At 45.6% G+C, this 22,808-nt stretch overlaps 1 protein-coding gene across 1 annotated transcript in view; it reads right to left on the reverse strand.

Moving 5' to 3' along the window:
* Positions 1-1,252: 1,252 nt before the first annotated feature.
* SNTB1 (syntrophin beta 1) overlaps positions 1,253-22,808 on the reverse strand; it is a 139,334-nt gene continuing 117,778 nt past the window's right edge. The window contains exons 4-6 of the mRNA XM_027561706.1: positions 13,399-13,595; positions 7,066-7,256; positions 1,253-4,047 (exon numbers count right to left, since the gene is read on the reverse strand). Of these exons, the coding sequence (XP_027417507.1) occupies positions 3,955-4,047; positions 7,066-7,256; positions 13,399-13,595 (481 nt within the window). The 3' untranslated portion in view covers positions 1,253-3,954. The remainder of the gene's footprint in view (positions 4,048-7,065; positions 7,257-13,398; positions 13,596-22,808) is intronic.

The raw sequence follows: 22,808 nt of genomic DNA on the forward strand, positions 1-22,808 counted from the left end.
TCCATTATCCTGGGCATATGCCTAGGACTATATAGTAACTGTAATTTTTGAGAAGATGGCAGACTTTTCCACAGCAGCTCCAATTTCTCCACCTCCTTGCTGATTCTTGTTAGCATTTATCTTTTGACAGATGATAGGAAATGTGAGGTAAGATCTCAGTGGCTTTGACTTGCATTTCTCTGATAAGTAATGTTGAGCATCTTTTCATGCACTTATTGACCAGCTGGATATTTTCTTTCAGGGAAATGTCCACCAAATGCTTTCTTAAGGACTTTTCAGTGGGCTTATTTCTCTTTTTATTGTTGAATTGTAAGAGTTCTTTATAGTTTCTGGATCCTAGTCCCTTATCTATGATTTGCACATATTTCCTCCGGTTTTCAAATAGTAAAAGACTTCTCAACCCCAGCCTGCTGTTTTTATTACAAGTAACTTGAACACAAACCAAGTTCTGGTACTAAAGAGAACTTGAGTATTTGGAGCTTGGTGTATAGATAAAATCCCGTGAAAATGTAGTTAAAATGAGGGTTGAAAGCCCTGAGCCCAGGTGACGACCCAGCATGAAACTGTACACACAGAAGCAGCAGGTGGCGCCCCGCCCCCCCCCCCCCCTGTAGCCCCTTTCCAGGCCCGTCTCTGAGGACGAGACGGGCACGGGGTGTCTGTATGTGCCCATATCCCTCTGGCTACTGAGGAAAGCGCTGGCCAGCCCACCACACGCAGAGTGAGCACCTATTTAACTCACATATGAAGTTTACAGGGTGGCCACAGCGCTATAAACAGGCACATTTTATAAACTCATAAAGCACATCCTCACCCCAGTCCACTCCAGTCCCCTCAAGATAGAATATCTAATATCTGTAAAACAAGGGCCAGAAAGGCCCCACTCATTAATTGTAGAGGACTCCTGCCCATTAAGACCGTTCCTTCTGACTTCAACCAAGCAGGGTCAACAAGCTTTTGGACAAAGCAGCGTGCATTTTTTTTCAGCATTTCAGTGCATCAGTTGATACAATTAAATGCCTCTGGCTGAATGGTTTTTAAAATAGATGTATAGTTTTGTTTCTCCTACTTAGTCAAGGCAGAAAAAGAAACTTGATATCTGTATTCCTGTTGGTTTTCTTTAAATTCCCATGGGATGGTTTAGAGCTACGTCACCACACCAAAGGGCTCACCTAATTAACAATTGGGCAGCTTCCCTCCCTCCAAGTGTAGTTTAAGACATCATTCACTGGAGTTGGTTTGCACCTAAAAGAACAGACATTGTGAATTTAATAATTCATCAATTCAAATATGAGACAGTTGATCACAGAGGGAACTGGACAAAAACAAATCCCCCAAAATGACTCAGTTGATTCGCTGTCTGTACCCAGGTATGATCCAGATGTATGAGTTTGTGTTATTCACATCATTCATAATGCACATCAAGACAAGATTAAAATCTACAGTGTGAAGTAGTAACTTGTTGAATTCAAATTGAAGGAGAAAAAAATGAGTATTTGAATTGATTCATCATAGCCACTCTGATATGATACAATTTAATTTTGAAGAAGAAAAATGATTTATATACACATTTCTTAGTAAAATTTTCTATTTCTTGCTAATAACATTTTAATTCAGAAAATGCATTGATTTTATTCAAATATATTTTTCTAAAATATAAATATTTAAATTAAACTTTTATAAATGCAGAGAATGTAGTTTCTTTTGAACCCCACCCAGATATTAATCAGTCTAAAACTCAAGTGATGAAGAAATAGTATTTGTAATTATGATCATTTTAATGTGTCTATAAATATATAATAGGACCTTTGCAACTTAATTATGAGTAATTAACTCACACTTCATATAGTATGGAGCACCTTAGATTACATATTGTTGAACTATTGGCATTAATATCTGTATTTTCATGTTATTTACAATACATAAGTATAGTTCTCTTGTATAACAACTTTCCAGTGATTTTGAAAATATATCATGAAAGAGTGCATTACAATTTACAGATGCATCAAAGCTTTCCTACAACATTGAGGCTGGGACTTCACTCTTCAGCATTTTAAAATAGGAAACAAAATCAGTGTTAAAGCTATGTTTTCCAAAGTGATTGTTTTGTTGTGTGTGTGTGTGTTTAGACACTAGTTTCATAAGGTGTCTTAGAAAGTAGTTCTGTAGACGTGTTAGGAATGACATAGGATCATCCCTGTGTGTTTGGATCATTTCCCCTGCAGAACTGCGATATGCAATAAAGTCTCTGAAGAGGGCTGCAACCATGAACTCTGTTTAACATTTTTTAATGCAGTATATAACAGTTTTTGATTACTAACCCTTTTATTTCCCTCTACACAAAATACCATTCAATCAATACCCTTTGGAACTTGAATTAATGTTACTTGTATTACTCTGGGGAAACACCTATCTAAAATAAAATGCTGATCTAAAGTAAAACTCCATAAACACATGTGTCTGAGTGAACAAAATCACTTGTTAAATCTTTCTGCATAGCTCTCTGAAAAGACACACAAATCTAACCTGGAACATTTGTCTGTGTAAACTACAGTGGAGAGAAGTGTTGCAAATACAGAAATTCTAGAGCTAATTCTCAAGATTTGAGGCAAGTGACTTTAAAATCAAATAGGTTGTTTTCAGTGACTGTGTTCTGAAAGATAAAAGCAAAAGTGTTAAATCAATAAGACTGTGCTGTCTGGCACCTCCCTGGTGGCTCAGACAGTAAAGCGTCTGCCTACAGTCGGGAAGCTCCTCTAGAGAAGGAGATGGCACCCCACTCCAGTACTCTTGTCTGGAAAAATCCCATGGACGGAGGAGCCTGGTAGGCTACAGTCCGTGGGGTCGCAAAGAGTCGGACACAATTGAGTGACTTCACTATGCTGAAAATATTCTTGTAGAAAAATATGAGGTCATTATATTATTTCCCTGGAATTCCAAAAGAGCTGTGAGTGCTATTCATGGGTTTGGTTATAATACTGGCTCTCTGTGTAAAACCCAGTATTAAACAGAATCATATAAGGCTCTATTACTTGCTTGAAAATGCATGCATACAGCACAGGCAGAAATAAGGGCCAATACATTGCTCAGCACTTCCACTGAAAACCACAAAATGGGTACAAGTTAACCCCCCGTGAATTATTATATATATATCTCAAATGACAATCTTTTTAAAAAAATCCATAATTTGCTTTCTATAAATAAAGCTCTAAGTCATGGCTCTAAAATAGCAGGCCTTGGTATAAGTGTAGTCCCAGAATTAATTCTTTCATGCAAACCACTCTTCAGCAAAGCTTTGCAATTTAAGCAGCCTACTCTGGCTCAGAATCTACTGGCTTACAGCTCAGAGAAGTATCTGATGTGTGAATTCCCACTCATCATATGCTCATGAGAACACATCCTTCTACATCACTGAAAGGTAATTCATTAAGAAAAAGTAACAGCTGTTTCATACTTAAATCAAAGGTGGGTTTCCATTGAGTCCTTTCCTTACCAGTGGAAGTCAGCTCAGAAGTAGGAAATGGGGCACAGTAAAACGCGGGGTCCTTACTCCTGGGGTTGGGGGTGGTGGCGGAAAACGTCCTTTTCTCATCTGTTCAGCCCTGGCTGAGCAGGTGAACCAGTTGCCTAGAAACTATGCTTAAGAGCTGCACATGCTGTTTCAGTAGCATGTCCTTGGTTGTCGTTATCTAAGAGCTGTGCTGTGTATTTCCAATCAGCCTCACCGCTCTACCCTTTTACTGTGCTAAAAAAACAGTTTCATTCTGACAGTCCTTGCGGTGTTTTGAGGGTACCCTTTATCGCTGGGAAACTGACAGAAGCCGGGCACTGCTCGCGGGACTCGGGTCTGAAGCCGACATGCCGCATCTGGTGGTCACTGCGAATGCTGTCCGACACGACGCTGTTTTGGGGGCAGCGAAGCCTCCTTTGCTCAGAGGTAATTCACCCCCCTGCTCAGGCCACCAACCCCAGTCTTGTAATCTTAGCTGACAGGAAGGAATGAATGATGAAAACAATCGGCTTGGGGCAGGAGTGCAGGTCCAGTTGCTGGAATTTAAAAAGAAGAGCACATGAAAAATTTTAAATGAATGCTTGACACAAAATAGTGATTTACACATCAAAGAGATCCAAGCACTTCCTGCTTTTAAGTGTTAACTGGAGCAACTGTGTTTTTAAATCCTTGCCCCCCGATGAGATTAAAAAAAAAAATAACTCTTTGAACTTACTCCTTACATCTCATCTATCTTATTTCCAAAAATAAGTTCTGTGAAATTTATACATACCAATAGCACACATATCAGTGCTGCCCTTCTTGACTGTCTAAACCTTTTCTTTTTGGTATTTATGTTGGATTAGGTACAGCATGAGGCCGTGCTAAGTCTCCCATCATAGATTTGAGTCCTGGTTCTAACACTTTTCAGGTGTGTACATCATCTTGGACAATTCATTAAAAATTATTCTCAGTCCAACCTAACTTACAGGGTAGAGTATTAAAATGAGATACTGCAGGTGAAAATCCCTCACAAACCAGAAAATACAGAAGCTATATTACGAGCAGCCGCATCCTCACAGCTCGTGGCATCGAACGCGCCTAGAGCACCATCTGCAGAGGCTCCTTCTGAAGGCTGGTTTTCCTCGTGTCCCTACAGAGCCGGCACAAGCTCAGAGCTAAACAGGCTGGATTTTCATCACCTGACCTAGTTCAAGAGCGCTGTGTTGCTCCTGATTCTTTTTTTTTAATCTCGTTTTTTATTTTTCTTTTTATTGAAGTATAGTTGATTACACTGTTGTTAATTCCTGTTGTACAGCAAAGTGATTCAGCTATACACATACGCACATTCTTTTATTAATATTCTTTTCTAAGATGGTTTATAATAGGATGTTTTTGTAACTGGGGAATAACTGTTTTACAGTGCTGTGTGAGTTTCTGCTGTGCCTCAGTGTGAATCAGCCGTAAGCACACAGACACCCCTCCCACCCCTCTATGGCACCACCGCAGCTGGCTGGGCCCCCGCGCCTTCCAGCGCTCTGCCACGAGCTGTCTGTTTGCCCACGGCAGTGCATACGCCAGGGCTACACTCTCAGTTCGTCCCCCTTATCCCCAGCTCTATTCTGGTGCTGCAGAATAACAACCTGACCACAGTAACATCCGGCAGAGTTAAGTTGTACTTGGCGTGAACCAGGCACTGTGTGAATACTTTCTGTACGTTATCTTACTTAATTCTCACAGAATCCCTCTGGGATATCTACTGTTACCCTCTCTGTGTCTCAAGTGGAAAACTAAGATTTGGTGAAGCTATAAAACCTTCTAAGACCATACAGCTTACAGTGGAGAGAAAGCATGAACTCAGATGCAGGCCTGTCTGATGCCAGACTCTGGGCCTGACCCCACCCTCGCCCTTGTTTCTTTGCTGACACCAGGCGTGTCCTGCTGTGCTGTGTCTGTGTGCTCAGCTCTCCTCTAGTTTGCCGTGAGCGGGGCTCCTCTTATTTCAGAACACGGGCCCTGGAGCAAGTGCATGTGGGATCTTAATTTCCAGACCAGGGATCGAACCAGTGTCCTCTGCATTGGCAGGCAGATTCTTAACCACTGGGCTGCCAGGGAAATCCATTTCACCAGCATATTCGCTTTTACTAACACAGAGCGTAACTTTTCAAACTAACCTTAAAGATGACCTCCTTCAGTCCCTGTGTTTTATAGGTGGGGAGACTCAGAGCCAAAGAAATAAGACGACTTGCCCAGGACACGTGATGAATTAGTTCCAGACTCAGAAAGACAGCAGGGGTCTCTTGACCCTAAGTTTATTGCATTTTCTACCACTTGTCTCTGACCCTTCCCTAGCACCTGCCTCTGGGGGTTGCTGACCTAGATCCTGGGAAAGGTGTGTCTGAAACTGCTTCTCAGACTAACATATCGACAGCGGAAAAACCAGTCCTTCCTAAGTCTTTTCAAGTCAGGTTGCAATTATAGGCAGAAAGGCCAAAATTTAGACATACGTTATTTTTCCTCACTGGCAAAAAGCCTTGAGTTTTCCAGCCATGGACAAAAAGCAGGAGTCTCCTGCAGCCCTTGCACTTCAGGCAGATTCTTCACCCCTGAGCCAACAGGGAAGGCCTGGGAGAGGGGAGGGTTATGCAAGCCTAATAGCTGAGTTACAGTGACTGGATCTTATTTTTAGAGATTTATCTCTGCATTTTATATATTCCACCCCCATCCAGGTTATCAAGAATGAGTCAATAAATATTTGTTGACTAAGCCAGTGACTAGGAAGGATCTAGACAGAGACCGGCTTTTCCAAATCAAAGTCCTTTTTTGCAGGTCTGCATTCCACAGCTTAAATGAGATGCTATGTCTTCCTGAGAACACCCGAGCTAGAAAGTGGAGCAATGTGTGACTTTCACCCTTCAGAGGAACTAGAGTAATGCATTTTTTCAATATGGTAGTCGGTAACGATCGCAGGAAATCATGATTTTAAACACATGGGCGATCTGCAGTGATAGAAGAAGTATGAATGTCACCCTGACGACAAGTCTGCTGGTTTTGCCAGATGCCTGCTGACAGGAGCTCACAGCGCCCGGTCCTCGTCCGGCCCTCTCTCCACGAGGGGAGCCGACCAGCGTTGCTGGGCTTCCTGGCCGCCCCTTCCCCTCTGGGCTCTTCATGTTCTCCACTGCCGAGACCTGAGAGGCCATGGGCAGGACCGGTATTTTACATCCGTGTATCCCTGACACCTCGCACAATGCCCAGTTTAGATCAGATGCTTTTAAACAATGAATGGTACATTTTGATGGTGGTGGGGCCCTCTTTGAGAAGAATTTAATGCTGACTATATAAAGGATCCTTTCCTTTGATTCAAATATTTCTGTTATATTCAAATGAGACCAAAGGAAAGGACTTAAAAAATTGGATGCCATCACTATTTTTCAAGGATCCATTAAAGGCATGAACCTATAAGTATTTTGTTAATCAAATACTAACTAAATATAAGGCAGTATTATGTGTGCAAGCCAGTATGGGTGAGTTGCGTACACAAAATCACACTGTCTAAAGAAAAGTGTACTTACAAGCTCTCCATCTTTGCCTCCAAAATCTAAATACAGCATCCTGATTCCATCATCTGAAGACGTTTTCAGCTTTTCATAAGGAGCCTGTATGACTGTCTTGGGGAAGGCACCCTCCTGTGGCTCAGTGGTAACTGAAAATCCATTCTCATAATGTATGGTCAGTCGGCACTCCTGGTTTTTGTAGGTGCAAGCTGCGAGAGGCAGACAGAGAAGGAGGGGTGAGTGATGAGCAGCGGAAGTCCGTCCCTTCTCCCGGCTCTAACCTGTCTCCCCACCCCAGGCCCAGCCACAAAGCTGCTTTCTAAGGGTAAAAATTAATAATGTGCATGAAAGTGTTCTCCTTAGATTATGACATCGTCACTTACCTTGTCCTGTGAAATGAAGGGAAATAAACAGAAAGATTTACTACATTTTATCTGGGCTCTAGCGCTAATGTAACCATCTGATATATAGGGAGACAGGTGTTCCAATGACCTTGTCTCAAGCTGGAAAAAAAATCTGACACTAAAAAAACCATTTATTTGGCTGCACTGGATCTTAGTTGCGGCACAAGGGACCTTCTCTGTAGTCGGAGGACTTCTCTCTGCTCTGGCATGTGGACTCAGTTGCCCCCAGGGATGTGGGGTCTTAGTTCCCCAACCAGGGGTGGAACCTGGGTCCCCTGCGCTGGAAGGCAGATTCTTAGCCACTGAACCACCAGAGAAGTCCCTGACATTTCGATTTAGAGCAAGCTACCTCTGATCATTGTTTTCATCATCACACACACACACACAATCTATAACTGAATCAATCATCAATTAATGAAGCGCCTATCACCTGATGAAAAAAGCAATCACTCCCCCAGTGACGTTACCCAAGTTAACAAAAACACATGTAAGAAGCCAGGAGCGAGCTGTTAAAAAACAACCTGAGTTTTACTTAAAAAAAAAAAGTCAAAACTCCTTTTATAAAGTGGAGCCTTTTGAATTTCCTGATGATCTGATCATCGCGGGTCCTGGAGAAGCGGCTGCTGCAGCTTCTACGAAGGAGCCACGCCCCCGCCGCCCAGGGTGCAGTCAGCCTCGGCGGCTGTCCGCAGGTGCCCCCGATTCCAGAGGACAAAAGGAAAACCTTTCCATCAGGTTAGGCGCTAGCACTTCTCCGTGGTCCACGCTGCGTTTAGGAAAAGAGACCAGCCCTTTCCGATTATGAGCAGCAGGCCTGCCTCCCATTCCAAGTTTCTGTTCAGAAGACCTGTGAGTGTTAAAAACCCTTCACCAAAGAGTTCTGGAGGGAATTCCCTGGCAGTGTGATGGTTAGGACTCCCGTCAGGCCCAGGGTTCAATTCTTGGTTGGGGAACTAAGATCCCTCAAAATGCACAACCCCCAAAAGTAAAGCAGAGAGTTCTGGGAAAGGTGATCAAAGGAGCGGATTGGATTTATTTATTTATTTATTTTCTGCCTTACAAAACGCCACATTTAACAGACCCTGGTAACTCAACTGGCTCTGGCCTTCATATACATCTGAAAGCTCTTTAGGGAGACCAAGACACCTTCTTTTTGAGGGAGGCGTAAAGATGAAGGCGGTATTGATTACTCTACACCATCACTAACTCAGCTTTATAAGCCGAAGTGAGTTTCACCCTACCGCACTTGGGAAGCTTAGTAAGAGAAGTGAGAAGAGCAGAGCTCAGAGAGGTGGGCACGTCCCAACCCGGTGGTTCCGATGCAGGATCCAGCCCTTTCCTCCCGGCGGTCTCCCGCTCCGCTCAGCGCACGATGCAGAGGGGCGGGACAGGGATCCCTGCAGAGAGACGCTCCGGGTCATGGCTGGGTGGGGCCTCAGAGTTCGGGGGACACACAGGCTGTCTCTCTGCTCTCAGAATGAAGAGGCTTTTAACTAGTTAAAACATATACTCCTTCCTTCCAAGGGCCGCAGCTATCGTTCAACTTGTAACTAAGGGCTGACATTTTCCGAAGACGTCCTGGGCAGAGGCCCTGGGCAACTCCCACATTATCCTCTCGGTGGCCCTGGGCCTCCACCGCCCGTCTGGTTCACGGATGATCAACCCGCAACATGGAGACAGCACAGCTGAAGTGATGGCTTCCCAGCTTTTCATGGTTGTTTAATGGAGTATGACTGCTTTACATTGTATTATTTCTGCTGCACGATGATGTGAATCAGTTATACATATACACATACCCCTCCCTCTTAGACCCCCAATCCCCATCCCACCCCCCTAGTCACTGCGGGGCACCGAGCTGAGCTCCCTGCCCCGACAGCAGGCTCTCAGCGGCTCCGTTGTGCACACAGTCATGTGTCTGGCAGAGCCGCTCTCCTGGTTCCTGTTCCCGCCCCGCTCCCCGGGCTGTGTCCACACGGTCGTTCTCCACGTGAGTGTCTGTCCCTGCCCTGCGCACAGGTTCTTCTATACACTTTGAATCTTCATTTCTGACACTGTTTAATGTTGCAGAATGTGGGCAACTGGGCTCTAAACGTGTTTTTCCCTTTTCCTCTATCTTTGAACTTTAAAGCTAGTCCACTGAATGGTCTAATTAACTGATTGTGATTCCTTTTCATTCAAATTGACCTGAAGTGGTATTTGTGGCCTTTAGGTAATGGAATCGGTTATCTGAAGGCGCTCTTAATCCACACAGGATAAATTGAACGCATTATCAAGCTAACTGACGCTCTGATGAAAACGCCAGCCCGCCTCCCAGCTCCCTGCAGGCGTCTTTGCGTCTGAAACTGGGCTTCAGTCATTTCTGTGACTCTTCTCTCCCACCACTTGGCCAGCGAGCTCACTCCGCACAATTCTCTGCTGTTTTCCTTGGGCTGGTCGATCAACAGCCTCACTGTTTTTCTGTCAAAGTAGATTTCAGCTTGTAGAGAGAAGAATTTTATGAAATGTATGGACTGTAAACTAAACCAACCCCCTTTGGCCACTTTATTCTTTCCTAGAACACTCCTGATTGTTGCCAGGAGTCTGCACTTCTCTGCTATCATACATACAACTTCAGGAAATTTCGTTTTCAGGTGACTTGAGCCTTTACCAACTCTCAGGTTCAAAACTCTTCGTTTTGCTCGCCATACAGAATATGTGTCAAAAATGAAAACTTCAGTGACACGTCAAGAAACATTTTCAAAAATGCTGGAAAATATTGGGAGTACTAGCCATCTTCAGGGTAACTTTTAAAAATAACTGTATTTATTTATTTCTGGCTGTGCTGAGTCTTTGCTGCCGTGCAGGCTCTTCTCCAGTTGCAGTGAGTGGGGCTTCTCCTCCTGGCTGCATGTGGGCTTCTCATCCAGGGGCGTCTCTTGTTGCTGAGCACAGACCTGTGGGCACCTGGGCCTCAGTAGGTGCAGCCTGGGGCTCAGGACTGGCCCCCGGACTCCAGAGCTCGGGCTGAGGAGTTGCAGTGCATGGGCCCAGTTGCTCCTTGGCATATGGAATCTTCCTGGACCAGGGATCGAACCCGTGTCTCCTGTATTGGCAGGTAGATTCTTTACCACTGAGCCACCAGGGAGGCCCCAGGATAGTTTTTAAAAGACGTTAATCATCTCAGAGATGCTGCAGTAGAAATTCTACAAAATATCTGATTTTTCATGCTTGCACAAATGAAGGAAATGTGGAGAAACCCTGCTACATGTTGATGTGTGTCCCACCCTTCATTTCCTTTAAGTTCATCTCACACGCTAGTAAAGTCATGCTCAAAATTCTCCAAGCCAGGCTTTAACAATATGTGAATTGTGAACTTCCAGATGTTCAAGCTGGTGTTAGAAAAGGCAGAAGAACCAGAGATCAAATTGCCAACATCCCCTGGATCATCAAAAAGGCAAGAGAATTCCAGAAAAACATCTATTTCTGCTTTATTGACTATGCCAAAGCCTTTGACTGTGTGCATCACAACAAACTGTGAAAATTATGAAAGAGATGGGAATACCAGACCACCTGACCTGCCTCTTGAGAAACCTGTATGCAGGTCAGGAAGCAACAGTTAGAACTGGACATGGAACAACAGACTGGTTCCAAATTGGGAAAGAAGTACGTCAAGGCTGTATATCATCACCCTGCTTATTTAACTTATATGCAGAGTACATCATGAGAAATGCTGGGCTGGAGGAAGCACAAGCTGGATTCAAGATTGCCAGGAGAAATATCAATAACCTCAGATATGCAGATGACACCACCCTTATGGCAGAAATTGAAGAAGAAGTAAAGAGCCTCTTGATGAAAGTGAAAGTGGAGAGTGAAAAAGTTGGCTTAAAGCTCAACATTCAGAAAACTAAGATCATGGCATCCGGTCCCATAACTTCATGGCAAATTGATGGGGAAACAGAGGAAACAGTGACATACTTTATTTTTGGGGGCTCCAAAATCATTGCAGATGGTGACTGCAGCCATGAAATTAAAAGACGCTTACTCCTTGGAAGGAAAGTTATGACCAACCTAGACAGCATATTCAAAAGCAGAGACATTACTTTGCCAACAAAGGTCCATCTAGTTAAGGCCACGGTTTTTCCAGTGGTCATGTATGGATGCGAGAGTTGGACTATAAAGAAAGCTGAGCACCAAAGAATTAACACTTTTGAACTGTGGTGCTGGAGAAGACTCTTGAGAGTCCCTTGGACTGCAAGGAGATCCAACCAGTCCATTCTAAAGGAGATCAGTCCTGGGTGTTCATCAGAAGGACTGATGTTGAAGCTGAAACTCCAATACTTTGACCACCTGATGCAAAGAGCTGACTCATTAGAAAGGCCCTGATGCTGGGAGGGATTGGGGGCAGGAGGAGAAGGGGACGACAGAGGATGAGATGGCTGGATGGCATCACTGACTCAATGGACATGAGTTTGAGTAAACTCCAGGAGTAGGTGATGGACAGGGTGGCCTGGCGTGCTACAGTCCATGGGGTCGCAGAGTTGAGCGACTGAACTGAACTGAACTGAAAGTCTTATTTATTCAGTTGTGTATCTTTGGCTGCACTGGACCTTCTTTGCCGCATGCGGGCCTTCTCTAGTTGCAAGAGCGGGGGCTACTCTCCAGCTTGGGTGCACAGGCATCCCCTGCAGGGCTTCTCTTGTGAGGCGCAGGCTCCAGGGCTCGCAGGCTTCCGAAGCTGCAGCTCACAGGCCCTGGAGCGTGTGGGTTCAGTAGCTGTGGCACTCCGGCTTAGCTGCCTGACAGCATGTGGGATCTTCCCAGCACAGAGTTCAAACCCGTGTCTCCTGCATTGGCAGGTGGATTCTTTCCCCTGTACCACCAGGAAAGTCCAACATGTGGCCCACCTTCTAGAACAGTCTCGGGTGCGGAGGAAGTTGCACCCTACTGCAGTACTGCTCACAGAGTGGTCCACGGACCGGCAGCATTGGGACTGCCTGTGATCTCACTAGATGCAAATTCTCAGGCCCCAGCCCAGAACTCCTAGCCAGAATCTCCAGGGATGAGCATCTGAGTCTTCTGAGGGTAAAACTATAAACTCTGCTGTCGTTTCAGTGTGACTGAAGTCTGCAAGCGCTGTACGTAAGAGGTCTTGTGGGAAAACCCTAGTCATATAGAGCAGAGTTACACCATAGGGCTTTCTCCCGTGATGGAAATGTTCTGGACATGCACTGTCCAGCATGGTAGAAATGACGGCTGACTAGCCGAGTTACCCACTTTTTCTGCAGGAAGATGAAGTAAGAGTTTTCGTAGTCAAACCCTTAGGTTGCATTTTAGTGAAGTGAAGTTGCTCAGCTGTGTCCGACTCTTTGCGACCCCAGGGACTGTAGCCCACCAGGCTCCTCCATCCATGGAATTTTCTAGGCAAGAGTACTGGAGTAGGTTGCCATTTCCTTCTCCAGGGGATCTTCCCGACCCAGGGATCGAATCCGGGTCTCCCGCGTTGTGGGCAGATGCTTTACCGTCTGAGCCACCAGGGAATCCCTGCATTTTTAGTAAAGCATTACTAAATGTACTAATAATGTCCAGTAAAAATCACTCGTGAAGATCCCTTTAACCTCCCATAAAGTGTAGCTCTCCTCCATGTCTCAAGGAGTCTGGCATCACTGTTCTTTTTTAAGCTTTTAAAAAAGTGTTTAATTAATTATTATTATTTTTTTTTTTGGCTGAGCTGGGTCTTCATCGCTACTCTTGGGCTTTCTCTAGTTGTGGCGAGAGGGACTACTCTCTAGGTCCCATTTTAGTAGGGCATTATGAGTGCCTTAATTTAGAAGACTTTGAAATTTATCTCCTCTGGAATTTAAGTAAGTACCCCAAAATGGGCCAGTAATGGAACCTATGTTGAGGCCACGATGCAGAGGAGGGCGCCCCCTCCCCAGAAGGCTGTGGCGTCCCCAGCCCGAGCGCCCACCTGTGCTGATCTCCACAGTGAGCTCCGCCGAGTCGTGGCACCCCTGTACTATGCTCCGTGTCCAGTGTGAGAGGTCCCTGCTGACCTCGGCCCTGAAGAGATGCGTTTCAATCCCCTGCTGGGTGCCAGTTCGTGTTGCAAAAGACAGATCCATACCAGCCTGGGGTGATCCCTTTCCTGGACCGGAATGGACCAGCCTGTTGAGAAGAAGAGAGAAATGATCAAAATGGAAGCTACTGTATCCACCCGATACGTCACTTGAGAAAAAGCTCCAGCTGGTGATTTGCTCGAATTGCTATCACTTTTCTGATCTGGAACCCAAGGATCCAGGATACCCCAATGTTCACAGTGGTTTTCTGCCCCCTTCTCACTCAGTTCCTCACCAGTGGTAGAGGGAGATGAATACAGTGGCCATGAACTGGGCATCCGGTTGACTATGCAGACACTTAGATGAGAAGGGAAGATACGGAAAGGACTGAGAACAGTTACCTTCTGCCATTACATACATATGACCCAGGGCGAGCCTGAGACGAGGAAGGAAATCTGTTGTTTTCTGAGTTAGATTGAGCACCACCCCCCCTCTCCGCCACACATACCATTTTTCTTATACTCTGGAGCATCTGGCTGCAGGGAATGTACTTCTGGGTGTGCATTTCTCATGCACTCAGCCTCCAAACGCAAGCAGACAACCATGGGACTCACTCTGCTAAGAAGCCGCAATCTGTGTCTGTGTAAAGCTTGAAAAAGAGGGCTTCCCTGGTGGTCCGGTGGTTGAGAATCCACCTTGCAATGCAGGGGACACCAATTCGATCCGTAGTCCAGGAAGATCCCATACGCCTCGGGGAACTAAGCCTGTGGACCACAGCCACGGAGGTCTGGAGCCTGTCCTCCACGACGAGAGAAGCCCCACACCAGAAGCGTGCGCGGCAACGAGAGAGCAGGTCCCACTCGCTGCACTAGAGGGCGCCCCAGAGCAGCAACGGAGCCCCAGCACAGCCAAAATAAAAATGAATCATTAAATAAAAATTTTTGAAAAGCTCGAAGAAGCACAGTGATGCTGAACTTCTTCAAAGAGGGAAGAGAACTGCACTTAATGGGAGATGAAAGTGATTTTCAAGAGTGATTTTCACTGGACACACTGACTTTAGAACATACATCCAGCATAAACCGTGACTCCCGCGTCCATGCTTTCTAACAGGCCAGGGGAAACAAGGAAGCTCTGGTGCCGCCTTCCGAGCAGGGACGGCCCCTCGTCACTCACCCCGTTTAAGCACTCGGATCTCTCAAGCTTGCGCCTTCTCCTCCATGTCCAGCCTCCTTTTGGGAGAGACTCTCTTGTCATCAATTTGCAGGAGAGCATGAATACAATGTAGGAAATGTTCCTGGTCTCCAGGATATTTGCATTTTCAGCCTTTTCTTTCAATACAGAAAGAAACGTTCATTGGTTGCTAGTGGAATTCCAGGTGTTATTCACTTGGTGGATGGGAGAGTTACTTTCTTAGGCAAAGGACTTGTTACCTCTAGATTAAAAGTTGTACAGAGGAAATCCAAAAGCTTATTTTCTCTTGCAAGTTTAGATACTGTAGACCAAAATTATCAGTGACATAAAACCTACGGTAGCCCACTGAATTCCTAGTGACAAGCTCCTATAACTCTGAGGAGCTCTCTTTTACTTACAGAGTTGAAATCCGGTGGGAGGGGTGGTTTGCAATGCTGACTGAAAGACAAAGGTTAATTGAAAAAGGCTTTTGACTGTACAGTTCTTTGAAGATAGAGAAGGTACAGAGGATAACAAGTGTTGGCAAGAAAGTGGAGAGCGGGGAATGCTCGCACGCTGTTGGTGGTTATGTAAATTGGTGCAGCCACTACGGAAAGAGCTTGGAGGTCCCTCAAAATCGTAAAATTAGCACGACCAAAGGTCCAGCCATGCCCCGTCTGAGGATATATCTGAAGGAAGCAGAATCAATATCTGAAAGAATATCTGCACCCCCAAATTCACGGCAGCACTATTTATAATCGCCAAGCCATGGGAGCAACCTGAGTGCCCATCTGTGGACGAATCGTTAAAGACGAGATGCATATATTCATAATGTACTATTATTCTGCCTTAAACAAAAAAGGAAATTCTGCCCTTTGCAACCTTATGGGTGAATCTGAAAGCATTATGCCAACTGAAATAAGCCAGACAGAGAAAGAGATGCAGTATGACATCACTTATGTGAAATCTTGAAGAACAAGATTTCAAAAACAAATCTTAAAAAACAAGTCAAGCTTACAGAAGCAGAGAGAAGAATTGTTACTGACGAGGGTTCTTAGCCTTCCCCAGCCAATAGAAATTCAGTTGACAAGAATTCAGGCACGGCTTTCCTGGGGTCCCTGCTGCAGCAGCGGGGAGTGAGAGCAGAGGTCCCCTTGCTCACTTGCTCCCCCACGCGGGGAAATCCTGGCGGGGTGAGGGGAGGGCCGCGGCCGAGGCTGCGGCGGGCGTGGCTTCGGCCGTGAGCATGCAGCGCGCTCAGCGTCCTGGTTTTCAGCCAGGCTCGCAAAGGTGGCACTTGGGTTTTTTGACCTCTTTGTATATTTGGGGTCCAGAATTTGCCCCAACTGTGCGTGCACACAGCTATTTTCAGTCCCACGGTTTCTTTGCATTTTGTCACTCGAGAAGTTTGTCCAGAAGCACCCACTGCCGCTCCGCAGCGAAGGGCTCCCCGCCCGCCTTTGAACGACGGCTGCTGAGGCTGGGAGAAATGGGGTCACGCTGGTCAAAGGCTGCAGATTTTTAGTTGTGAGATGAATTTGTTCTGAGGATCTAGTGAATAGCATGGGGATAATATTGTAGACTTGAAATTTGCTAAAAAAATAAAATTTGCAAAAAAGCTAATGATGTGATGGATGTGTTAACTGGATTGCGGTAATCATTTCATAATGATACGGACAGGAAATCATCCGGTATACATGTATTTGCCAGTTTTGCCTCAACAAGAAGTGACCATAAGAGACAGAATCTCCCTGCAGCTCGCTGAGAGGAGTCCGGGACTCTGCTGACACGCTCCTCCCCGCCCGCCCCAGGGATTTCGTGTGTAGAGACAGGGTCCAGCTGATGGGAGGAAGGAGAGCGCTGTGTGATGAGAGTGACTGAGAAGCTGCCTGAGGCTTCATCGTCTGGGGGAGAGTAAATAAAACAAGAGCATTCCTCAAAGTCTGATAGAGAATTTAAAGGGACTGAGGGTCCGGTAAAAACTCATTAAGAAGAAGCATGTAGAGAAAACACAAATGCACACTGTTTCTTAGCTGCTCCGCAGTGGTTTTCTACTCGAAGGTGTTTACATTTCAGTCATTTCAAGAATCTATCCGGGACCTCCCTGGCCATCCAATGGTGAAGAAAGGCTCTGCGCTTCTAAAGCGAGGGGCGCGGGCTCCCAGTCAGAGAACCAAGATCCCACCTGCTGTGCAGTGAGGTCAAAAAATAAATAAAAGTTAAAAAAAAAACACCTAAAGATGGAAGTAAAACGAATGAAATAAAAATGTGAAATGTGTCTAGTGCTTCCTTTTTAAAATCTTAAAGCTGCGTCAGCTGGACATGGCTGGCAGGCTCCTGGTGAGCTGAAAAGGGACACGTTTGGGAGGAATAACCAGTGGCATCAGGATCCTCCCTACCATTAGGTTAAACGTTCAGAGTCACCACTTCATCAAGCAGGGCTGTAAAGGTCGAAGGAAGGATCTGTGTATGGCACCTAGTACAGAACCTAGATCCAGTTTGTACTTGATAAATATTTCCATCCCTTGCCCCCGCCCTCAGTTCAGTTCAGTCGCTCAGTCGTGTCCGACTCTTTGCAACCCCATGAATCGCAGCATGCCTGGCCTCCCTGTCCATCACCAACTCCCGAAGTTCACTCAGACTCACGTCCATCGAGTCGGTGATGCCCCTGTCCTCAGTCTCCTTATTTAAAAAGTGTAATTCCTGCTAATGTGCATACTGGTAACAAAAGGACACTCTTTCCAGATGCAAATCAAATGAGCTGCGTCAGATATCTCCACAAGGCGCATGGGAACACATCCTGAGGATGGGGAACAGCATAGACCTAACAAATTATTTGTAAATATGTGTGAATGTGGGGAAATGCACCTATATTCACTGAGCGACTCCTGATAAGCAGGGCTTCCTGGGTGGCTCAGTGGTAAAGAACCCACCTGCCAATGCAGGAAACACAGGAGACTCAGATTTGATACCTGGGTGGGGAAGATCCCCTGGAGGAGGAAATGGCAACCCACTCCTGTCTTCTTGCCTGGAAAATCCCATGGACTGTACAATCCATGGGGTCACAAAGAGTCAGACAGGACTGAGCGATTTTAACTTACTATGCAATTCAATGATATAAAACAGAAGCTTGCAAACAAATCCATTAAAATGTCAAGCAATTTTGTGGGTGGTTTTATTTCTACTTATTTTTTTTAAGTTCTTAAAAATTTCTCTAAGCAATATATAGCACACAATGTAAAGATTAGTTTGACAAGGCTGTGGGACTAAAACGAACCCAAATCTTTCACTTTAATGTTTAGAATCATGACTTCCACGACACTGAAAAATATGTACCTTCTTACTCAGCGCAGAATACATGTTTTGTTTCTTTAATGTTGGTGGCAATCCTGCCTCGGAATACTAGATGAAGTCAGCCGCGTCGTCTTGCGTGGTTCCTGTCTTGCTAGCCTAAGTTGTCCATGTCTGGCTCCTGTTACCTGACATCCGCAGGCCGAGAAATGGCCTTACTCAGGATGAAGCTAATCGATCCAGGTGGGGTGAAACCTACACTCGTGACCTCAGTAACGCCTTACGTGCACCTACTGGCCGCCGGCAAATGAGACAGGAGAGAGCAGAGACCTGCGGGCGGAGGTTTCAGGGGCCTTCTGGATCCCGGGGTACCCTGAGGGGCCTTCAAGGAGCCCTTTCCCTCTCCTTCCAACTGAGTGTCAGAAACCACTGAGAACACAGTCTGGAGAAGAGACTGAGGAATGGGAAGGAGGGAGGAGGCAGGCACACGCATCTGCAGCGTCTGTGCACCGGCCAGCGGCCCGCCGGGATGGACGTGCTCTCACGGGGATGGGCGCGCTCTCACGGGGATGGACGCACTCTCACGGGGATGGGTGAGCTCTCATGGGGATGGACGCGCTCTTGCTCTGGAGGCCAAGGTCAAGGGGATGGAAGCGCTCTCGCCTTGAGTCTCGGACCTCCGCGGACCTCTGCTCGTTGTGTGAGAGCCACGCTTGGAGCAGGTGACTTGCTTCCTGGGATCGAAGGTGAGCTGAACCTGCCGGGGCTGGAGCCCTTGGGAGCTCCTGGGCTTCTCTGTGTGTGAGGTTCACTGCTCAGGTGTTCAAGCTGACTGGTCAGGGGTAAAGGAAGGTGTTGGGGGAAGCAGCTTACTACTGACAGCTCAGCAATCTGCTGGTGCTCCAGAGCAAGCGCAGCACGGATCTCCTGAAGGTGGGTGCCCATCCTCTGGACTCCACACAAATCACCATCCACTGCTTCAGAGCAGGGAATTTTTTTTTTTTTTTTTTTTGGCTGCATGGCAGGTGAGATCTTAGTCCTCAGACCAGGGATTGAACCTGAGCTCCCTGCATTGAAGGTGCAGAGCCTTAACCACTGGACTGCCCCCACCCTACGGCTTCAAGATCACCACCTCATCTCTGATGTCCCTGAAGGTAGGAGGCTTGTCCCATCTCTCATGGTTTCCCTACTGTCTAGTATCCCACCTGACTTATGGTCAGAGTTCCACATATACTGGCTGAGTAACTGCATGAATGCAAGGTTTTCAGATGTTTCTGAAATGTGAATTCAAGTGGACAATGAAAACTACGCATGCGCACACACACACTTGACCTATTTTGAAATCCTTTGAAATGTGGGGCCACTGAAAAGTTTTTAATGGGCTCTTCACTTGCCAATTGCATTTGGGAACACATTACAGTAACCAGATTCGGGATACTATGTACCAAGTAAATGTCAGCTGGACATTAAGATTTTAAAAGCCATCGCTTGGACACTGGAAAAGGTAGGGCTAAGGACAGAATCTGTTGGCCTGACTTTCCCCATCCTGCCAGGAATGGGCTTTTTATATTCCTCCCGAGATTCTTTCCAAACATCTTTCCTGGTCTGTAGTCCCGGGGGAAGACTCTGAAATAGCTATTATTTATCTTTCAATTATTTGTATCCTTAAAAATAAGACCATGTGTCTCTTATCTGCAGCTGGGACTAAACTATAGCAACCCAGAAAATGCCGTCTCCCCAGAGAAGATAACTTTCTTACCCAGTGAAAAAAATACTGGTACCCTGGGACAAGTTTCCAAGCTGCAGTTTACACTCAATTTCTAAGTGTTCTCTGAAGCAGCTTGAGAAGCCCAAGGACAGTTTTGTTCCCGGTGACAAAATTCAGACACATTCCCATGGTTGGAAGCAAAGCCAGCAACTCCAGCAAGAGTTACGCTCCCTATGAGCGAGTGTAAAAGTGCAGGTAAGTGAAGAAATGAATAGGACCATATAATATGAAACAGCGGAGCAAGAGAATAAAGGCATCGGTATAAGAGCACAGAGCAGAGCAGCAGACACTCAGTCTTGGCTCTCAGCCAACTGTATGACCTTGACAAATGTCCTTAAAAAAAATTATTTGGCTGCCTCTAGTCTTAGCTGTGGCATGTAAAATTTTTTCCTGCAGCTCAGGGGCTCAGCTTCCCCCCAGCATGTAGGATGTTAGTTCCTGGACCAGGGATCAAATCCATCCATGTCCCCTGCATTGCAAGGTGGATTCTTGACCACTGGACCACCAAAAAGGTCCCTTGACAAGTTTTTTAAACTCTCCATGCCTTGGGATCTTCGAATGCAATCTGGGATGGATCAGCAGTATGTTAGGATGAACTGAGTTTCAGGAATACTGTATGAAACAGTATCTGGCACAGAATATACTGTAAGAGTCATTATTATAATTAATTTGAGCTGGGCAGGACTTTTTATTTGATTATCCCGTTGCACACTTAGCACCTAGAATAATTCCAGGCACATGGCAGACACTCAGTAAGTATTTGTTAAATGAATGGCTGAATGAACAACTGGAACACAAAGAGGACTCTTTTCTAAGAGATTTGACTAATTACTGCTAGAGGAACCAGAGATCAAATTGCTAACACTTCCTGGATCATCAAAAAAGCAAGAGAGTTCCAGAAAAACATCTATTTATGCTTTATTGACTATGCCAAAGCCTTTGACTGTGTGGATCACAATAAACTGTGGGAAATTGTGAAAGAGATGGGGATACCAGAGCATCTGACCTGCCTCTTGAGAAACCTGTATGCAGGTCAGGAAGCAACAGTTAGAACTGGACATGGAACAACAGACTGGTTCCAAATAGGAAAAGGAGTACGTCAAGGCTGTATATTGTCACCCTGCTTATTTAACTTATATGCAGAGTACATCATGAAAAACGCTGGGCTGGAAGAAGCACAAGCTGGAATCAAGTTTGCCAGGAGAAATATCAGTTACCTCAGATGTGCAGATGACACCACCCTTATGGCAGAAATTGAAGAAGTAAAGAGCCTCTTGATGAAAGTGAAAGTGGAGAGTGAAAAAGTTGGCTTAAAGTTCAACATTCAGAAAACTAAGATCATGGCATCCGGTCCCATCACTTCATGGGAAATAGATGGGAAAACAATGGAAACAGTGGCAGACTTTATTTTTCTGGGCTCCATAATCACTGCAGATGGTGATTGCAGCCATGAAATTGAAAGGCCCTTACTCCTTGGAAGAAAAGTTATGACCAACCTAGACAGCATATTAAAAAGCAGAGACATTACTTTGCCAACAAAGGTCCGTCTAGTCAAGGCTATGGTTTTTCCAGTGGTCATGTATGGATGTGAGGGTTGGACTGTGAAGAAGGCTGAGTGCCGAAGAATTGATGCTTTTGAACTGTGGTGTTGGAGAAGACTCTTGAGAGTCCCTTGGACTGCAAGGAGATCCAACCAGTCCATTCTGAAGGAGATCAGTCCTGGGTGTTCATTGGAAGGACTGATGTTGAAGCTGAAACTCCAATACTTTGGCTACCTGATGCAAAGAACTGACTCCCTTAGAAAGACCCTGATGCTGGGAAAGATTGAGGGCAGGAGGAGAAGGGGATGACAGAGGATGAGATGGTTGGATGGCATCACCAACTCAATGGACATGAGTTTGGGTAAACTCTGGGAGTTGGTGATGGACAGGGAGGCCTGGCATGCTACAGTCCACAGGGTCACAAAGAGTCAGACATGACTGAGTGACTGAACTGAACTGAGATATTATGACTTGTCTCCCACTTTCTGTCCCTCAACCATACCAAAGAATAGTTATGGCTCAATCCAAAGAACTTGAATTTGCATCCACTAAATGCTAATTTACAGATTAATTCATCCTGAAAAAAAATGATCTTGAAAGGTATCTGGGATCGAATGTTGTATGCGATTCGCCTAACATCCACTTCCTGTTTCTGCTTCCAAATCCATCTTTAGCAACTAGTGCTTTCACTGGTGGCTCACGGATAAAGAATCTACCTGGTGACACAGGAGATGTAGGTTCAATCCCCGGGTTGGGAAGATCCCCTGGGGGAGGAAATGGCAACCCACTCCAGTATTCTTGCTTGGAAAATCGCACGGACAGAGGAGTCTGGTGGGCTACAACCCACGGGGTTGCAGAGTCGGACACGCCTGAGCACGCACGCACTACCATCAAAGGAAGGGGGGTCCAACCCGGCTGTCTCCTTATAAGACAAAAAGGAAGGATGCAATGGTTTAAAATCACGTCCTATGCCCAAAGCGCTGATACCAGGAGGCTCACAGAGGTTGTGTGATAAGCCCCCTTTCGAGTCAAATTCTCTGAGATTTTGGGAGCTTGGCAGTAGAAGTAGCCGTCCCTGTGGGGGCCAGCCACAGGCGTCTCTAACAACTGAGGTGTGATGTGAGGCTGCATATCGTTTCTTGATCCTCAGATGGGTCCCTTTTGTCTGACTAGTTTCAAGAAAAACACAGAAAACCCTACCTCACAAGGGATGCTTATGCACTAGTTTAATTCTGGATAAGGTGTTAGAGAATGTAGCATAAAATGATTCATTAAAAACATTATTATTAATATCCTTAATTAAAACCAAAACAGTTGCAGCACACAGATTCAGCCAAATTAGTAAAATTACAGATTAGGTAACTGGGTTGCTAAGCAATATTACACCCTCATTTTCCTTAATTGCTGTAATTAGTATCTCCATGCATAAGCCACAGTGCAAGCCACAGAACAATAAAGAAACGGGAAAAAAAGGAGGAGGAGGGAAGAGCAACTGGTCAGACCCCGTCAGTGGTTCTGGGGCTCCTCTTGAATTCTTTGTTATAACAGCTGG

This window comes from Bos indicus x Bos taurus, chromosome 14 (assembly GCF_003369695.1).
Source record: "Bos indicus x Bos taurus breed Angus x Brahman F1 hybrid chromosome 14, Bos_hybrid_MaternalHap_v2.0, whole genome shotgun sequence".
NCBI lineage: Eukaryota > Metazoa > Chordata > Mammalia > Artiodactyla > Bovidae > Bos > Bos indicus x Bos taurus.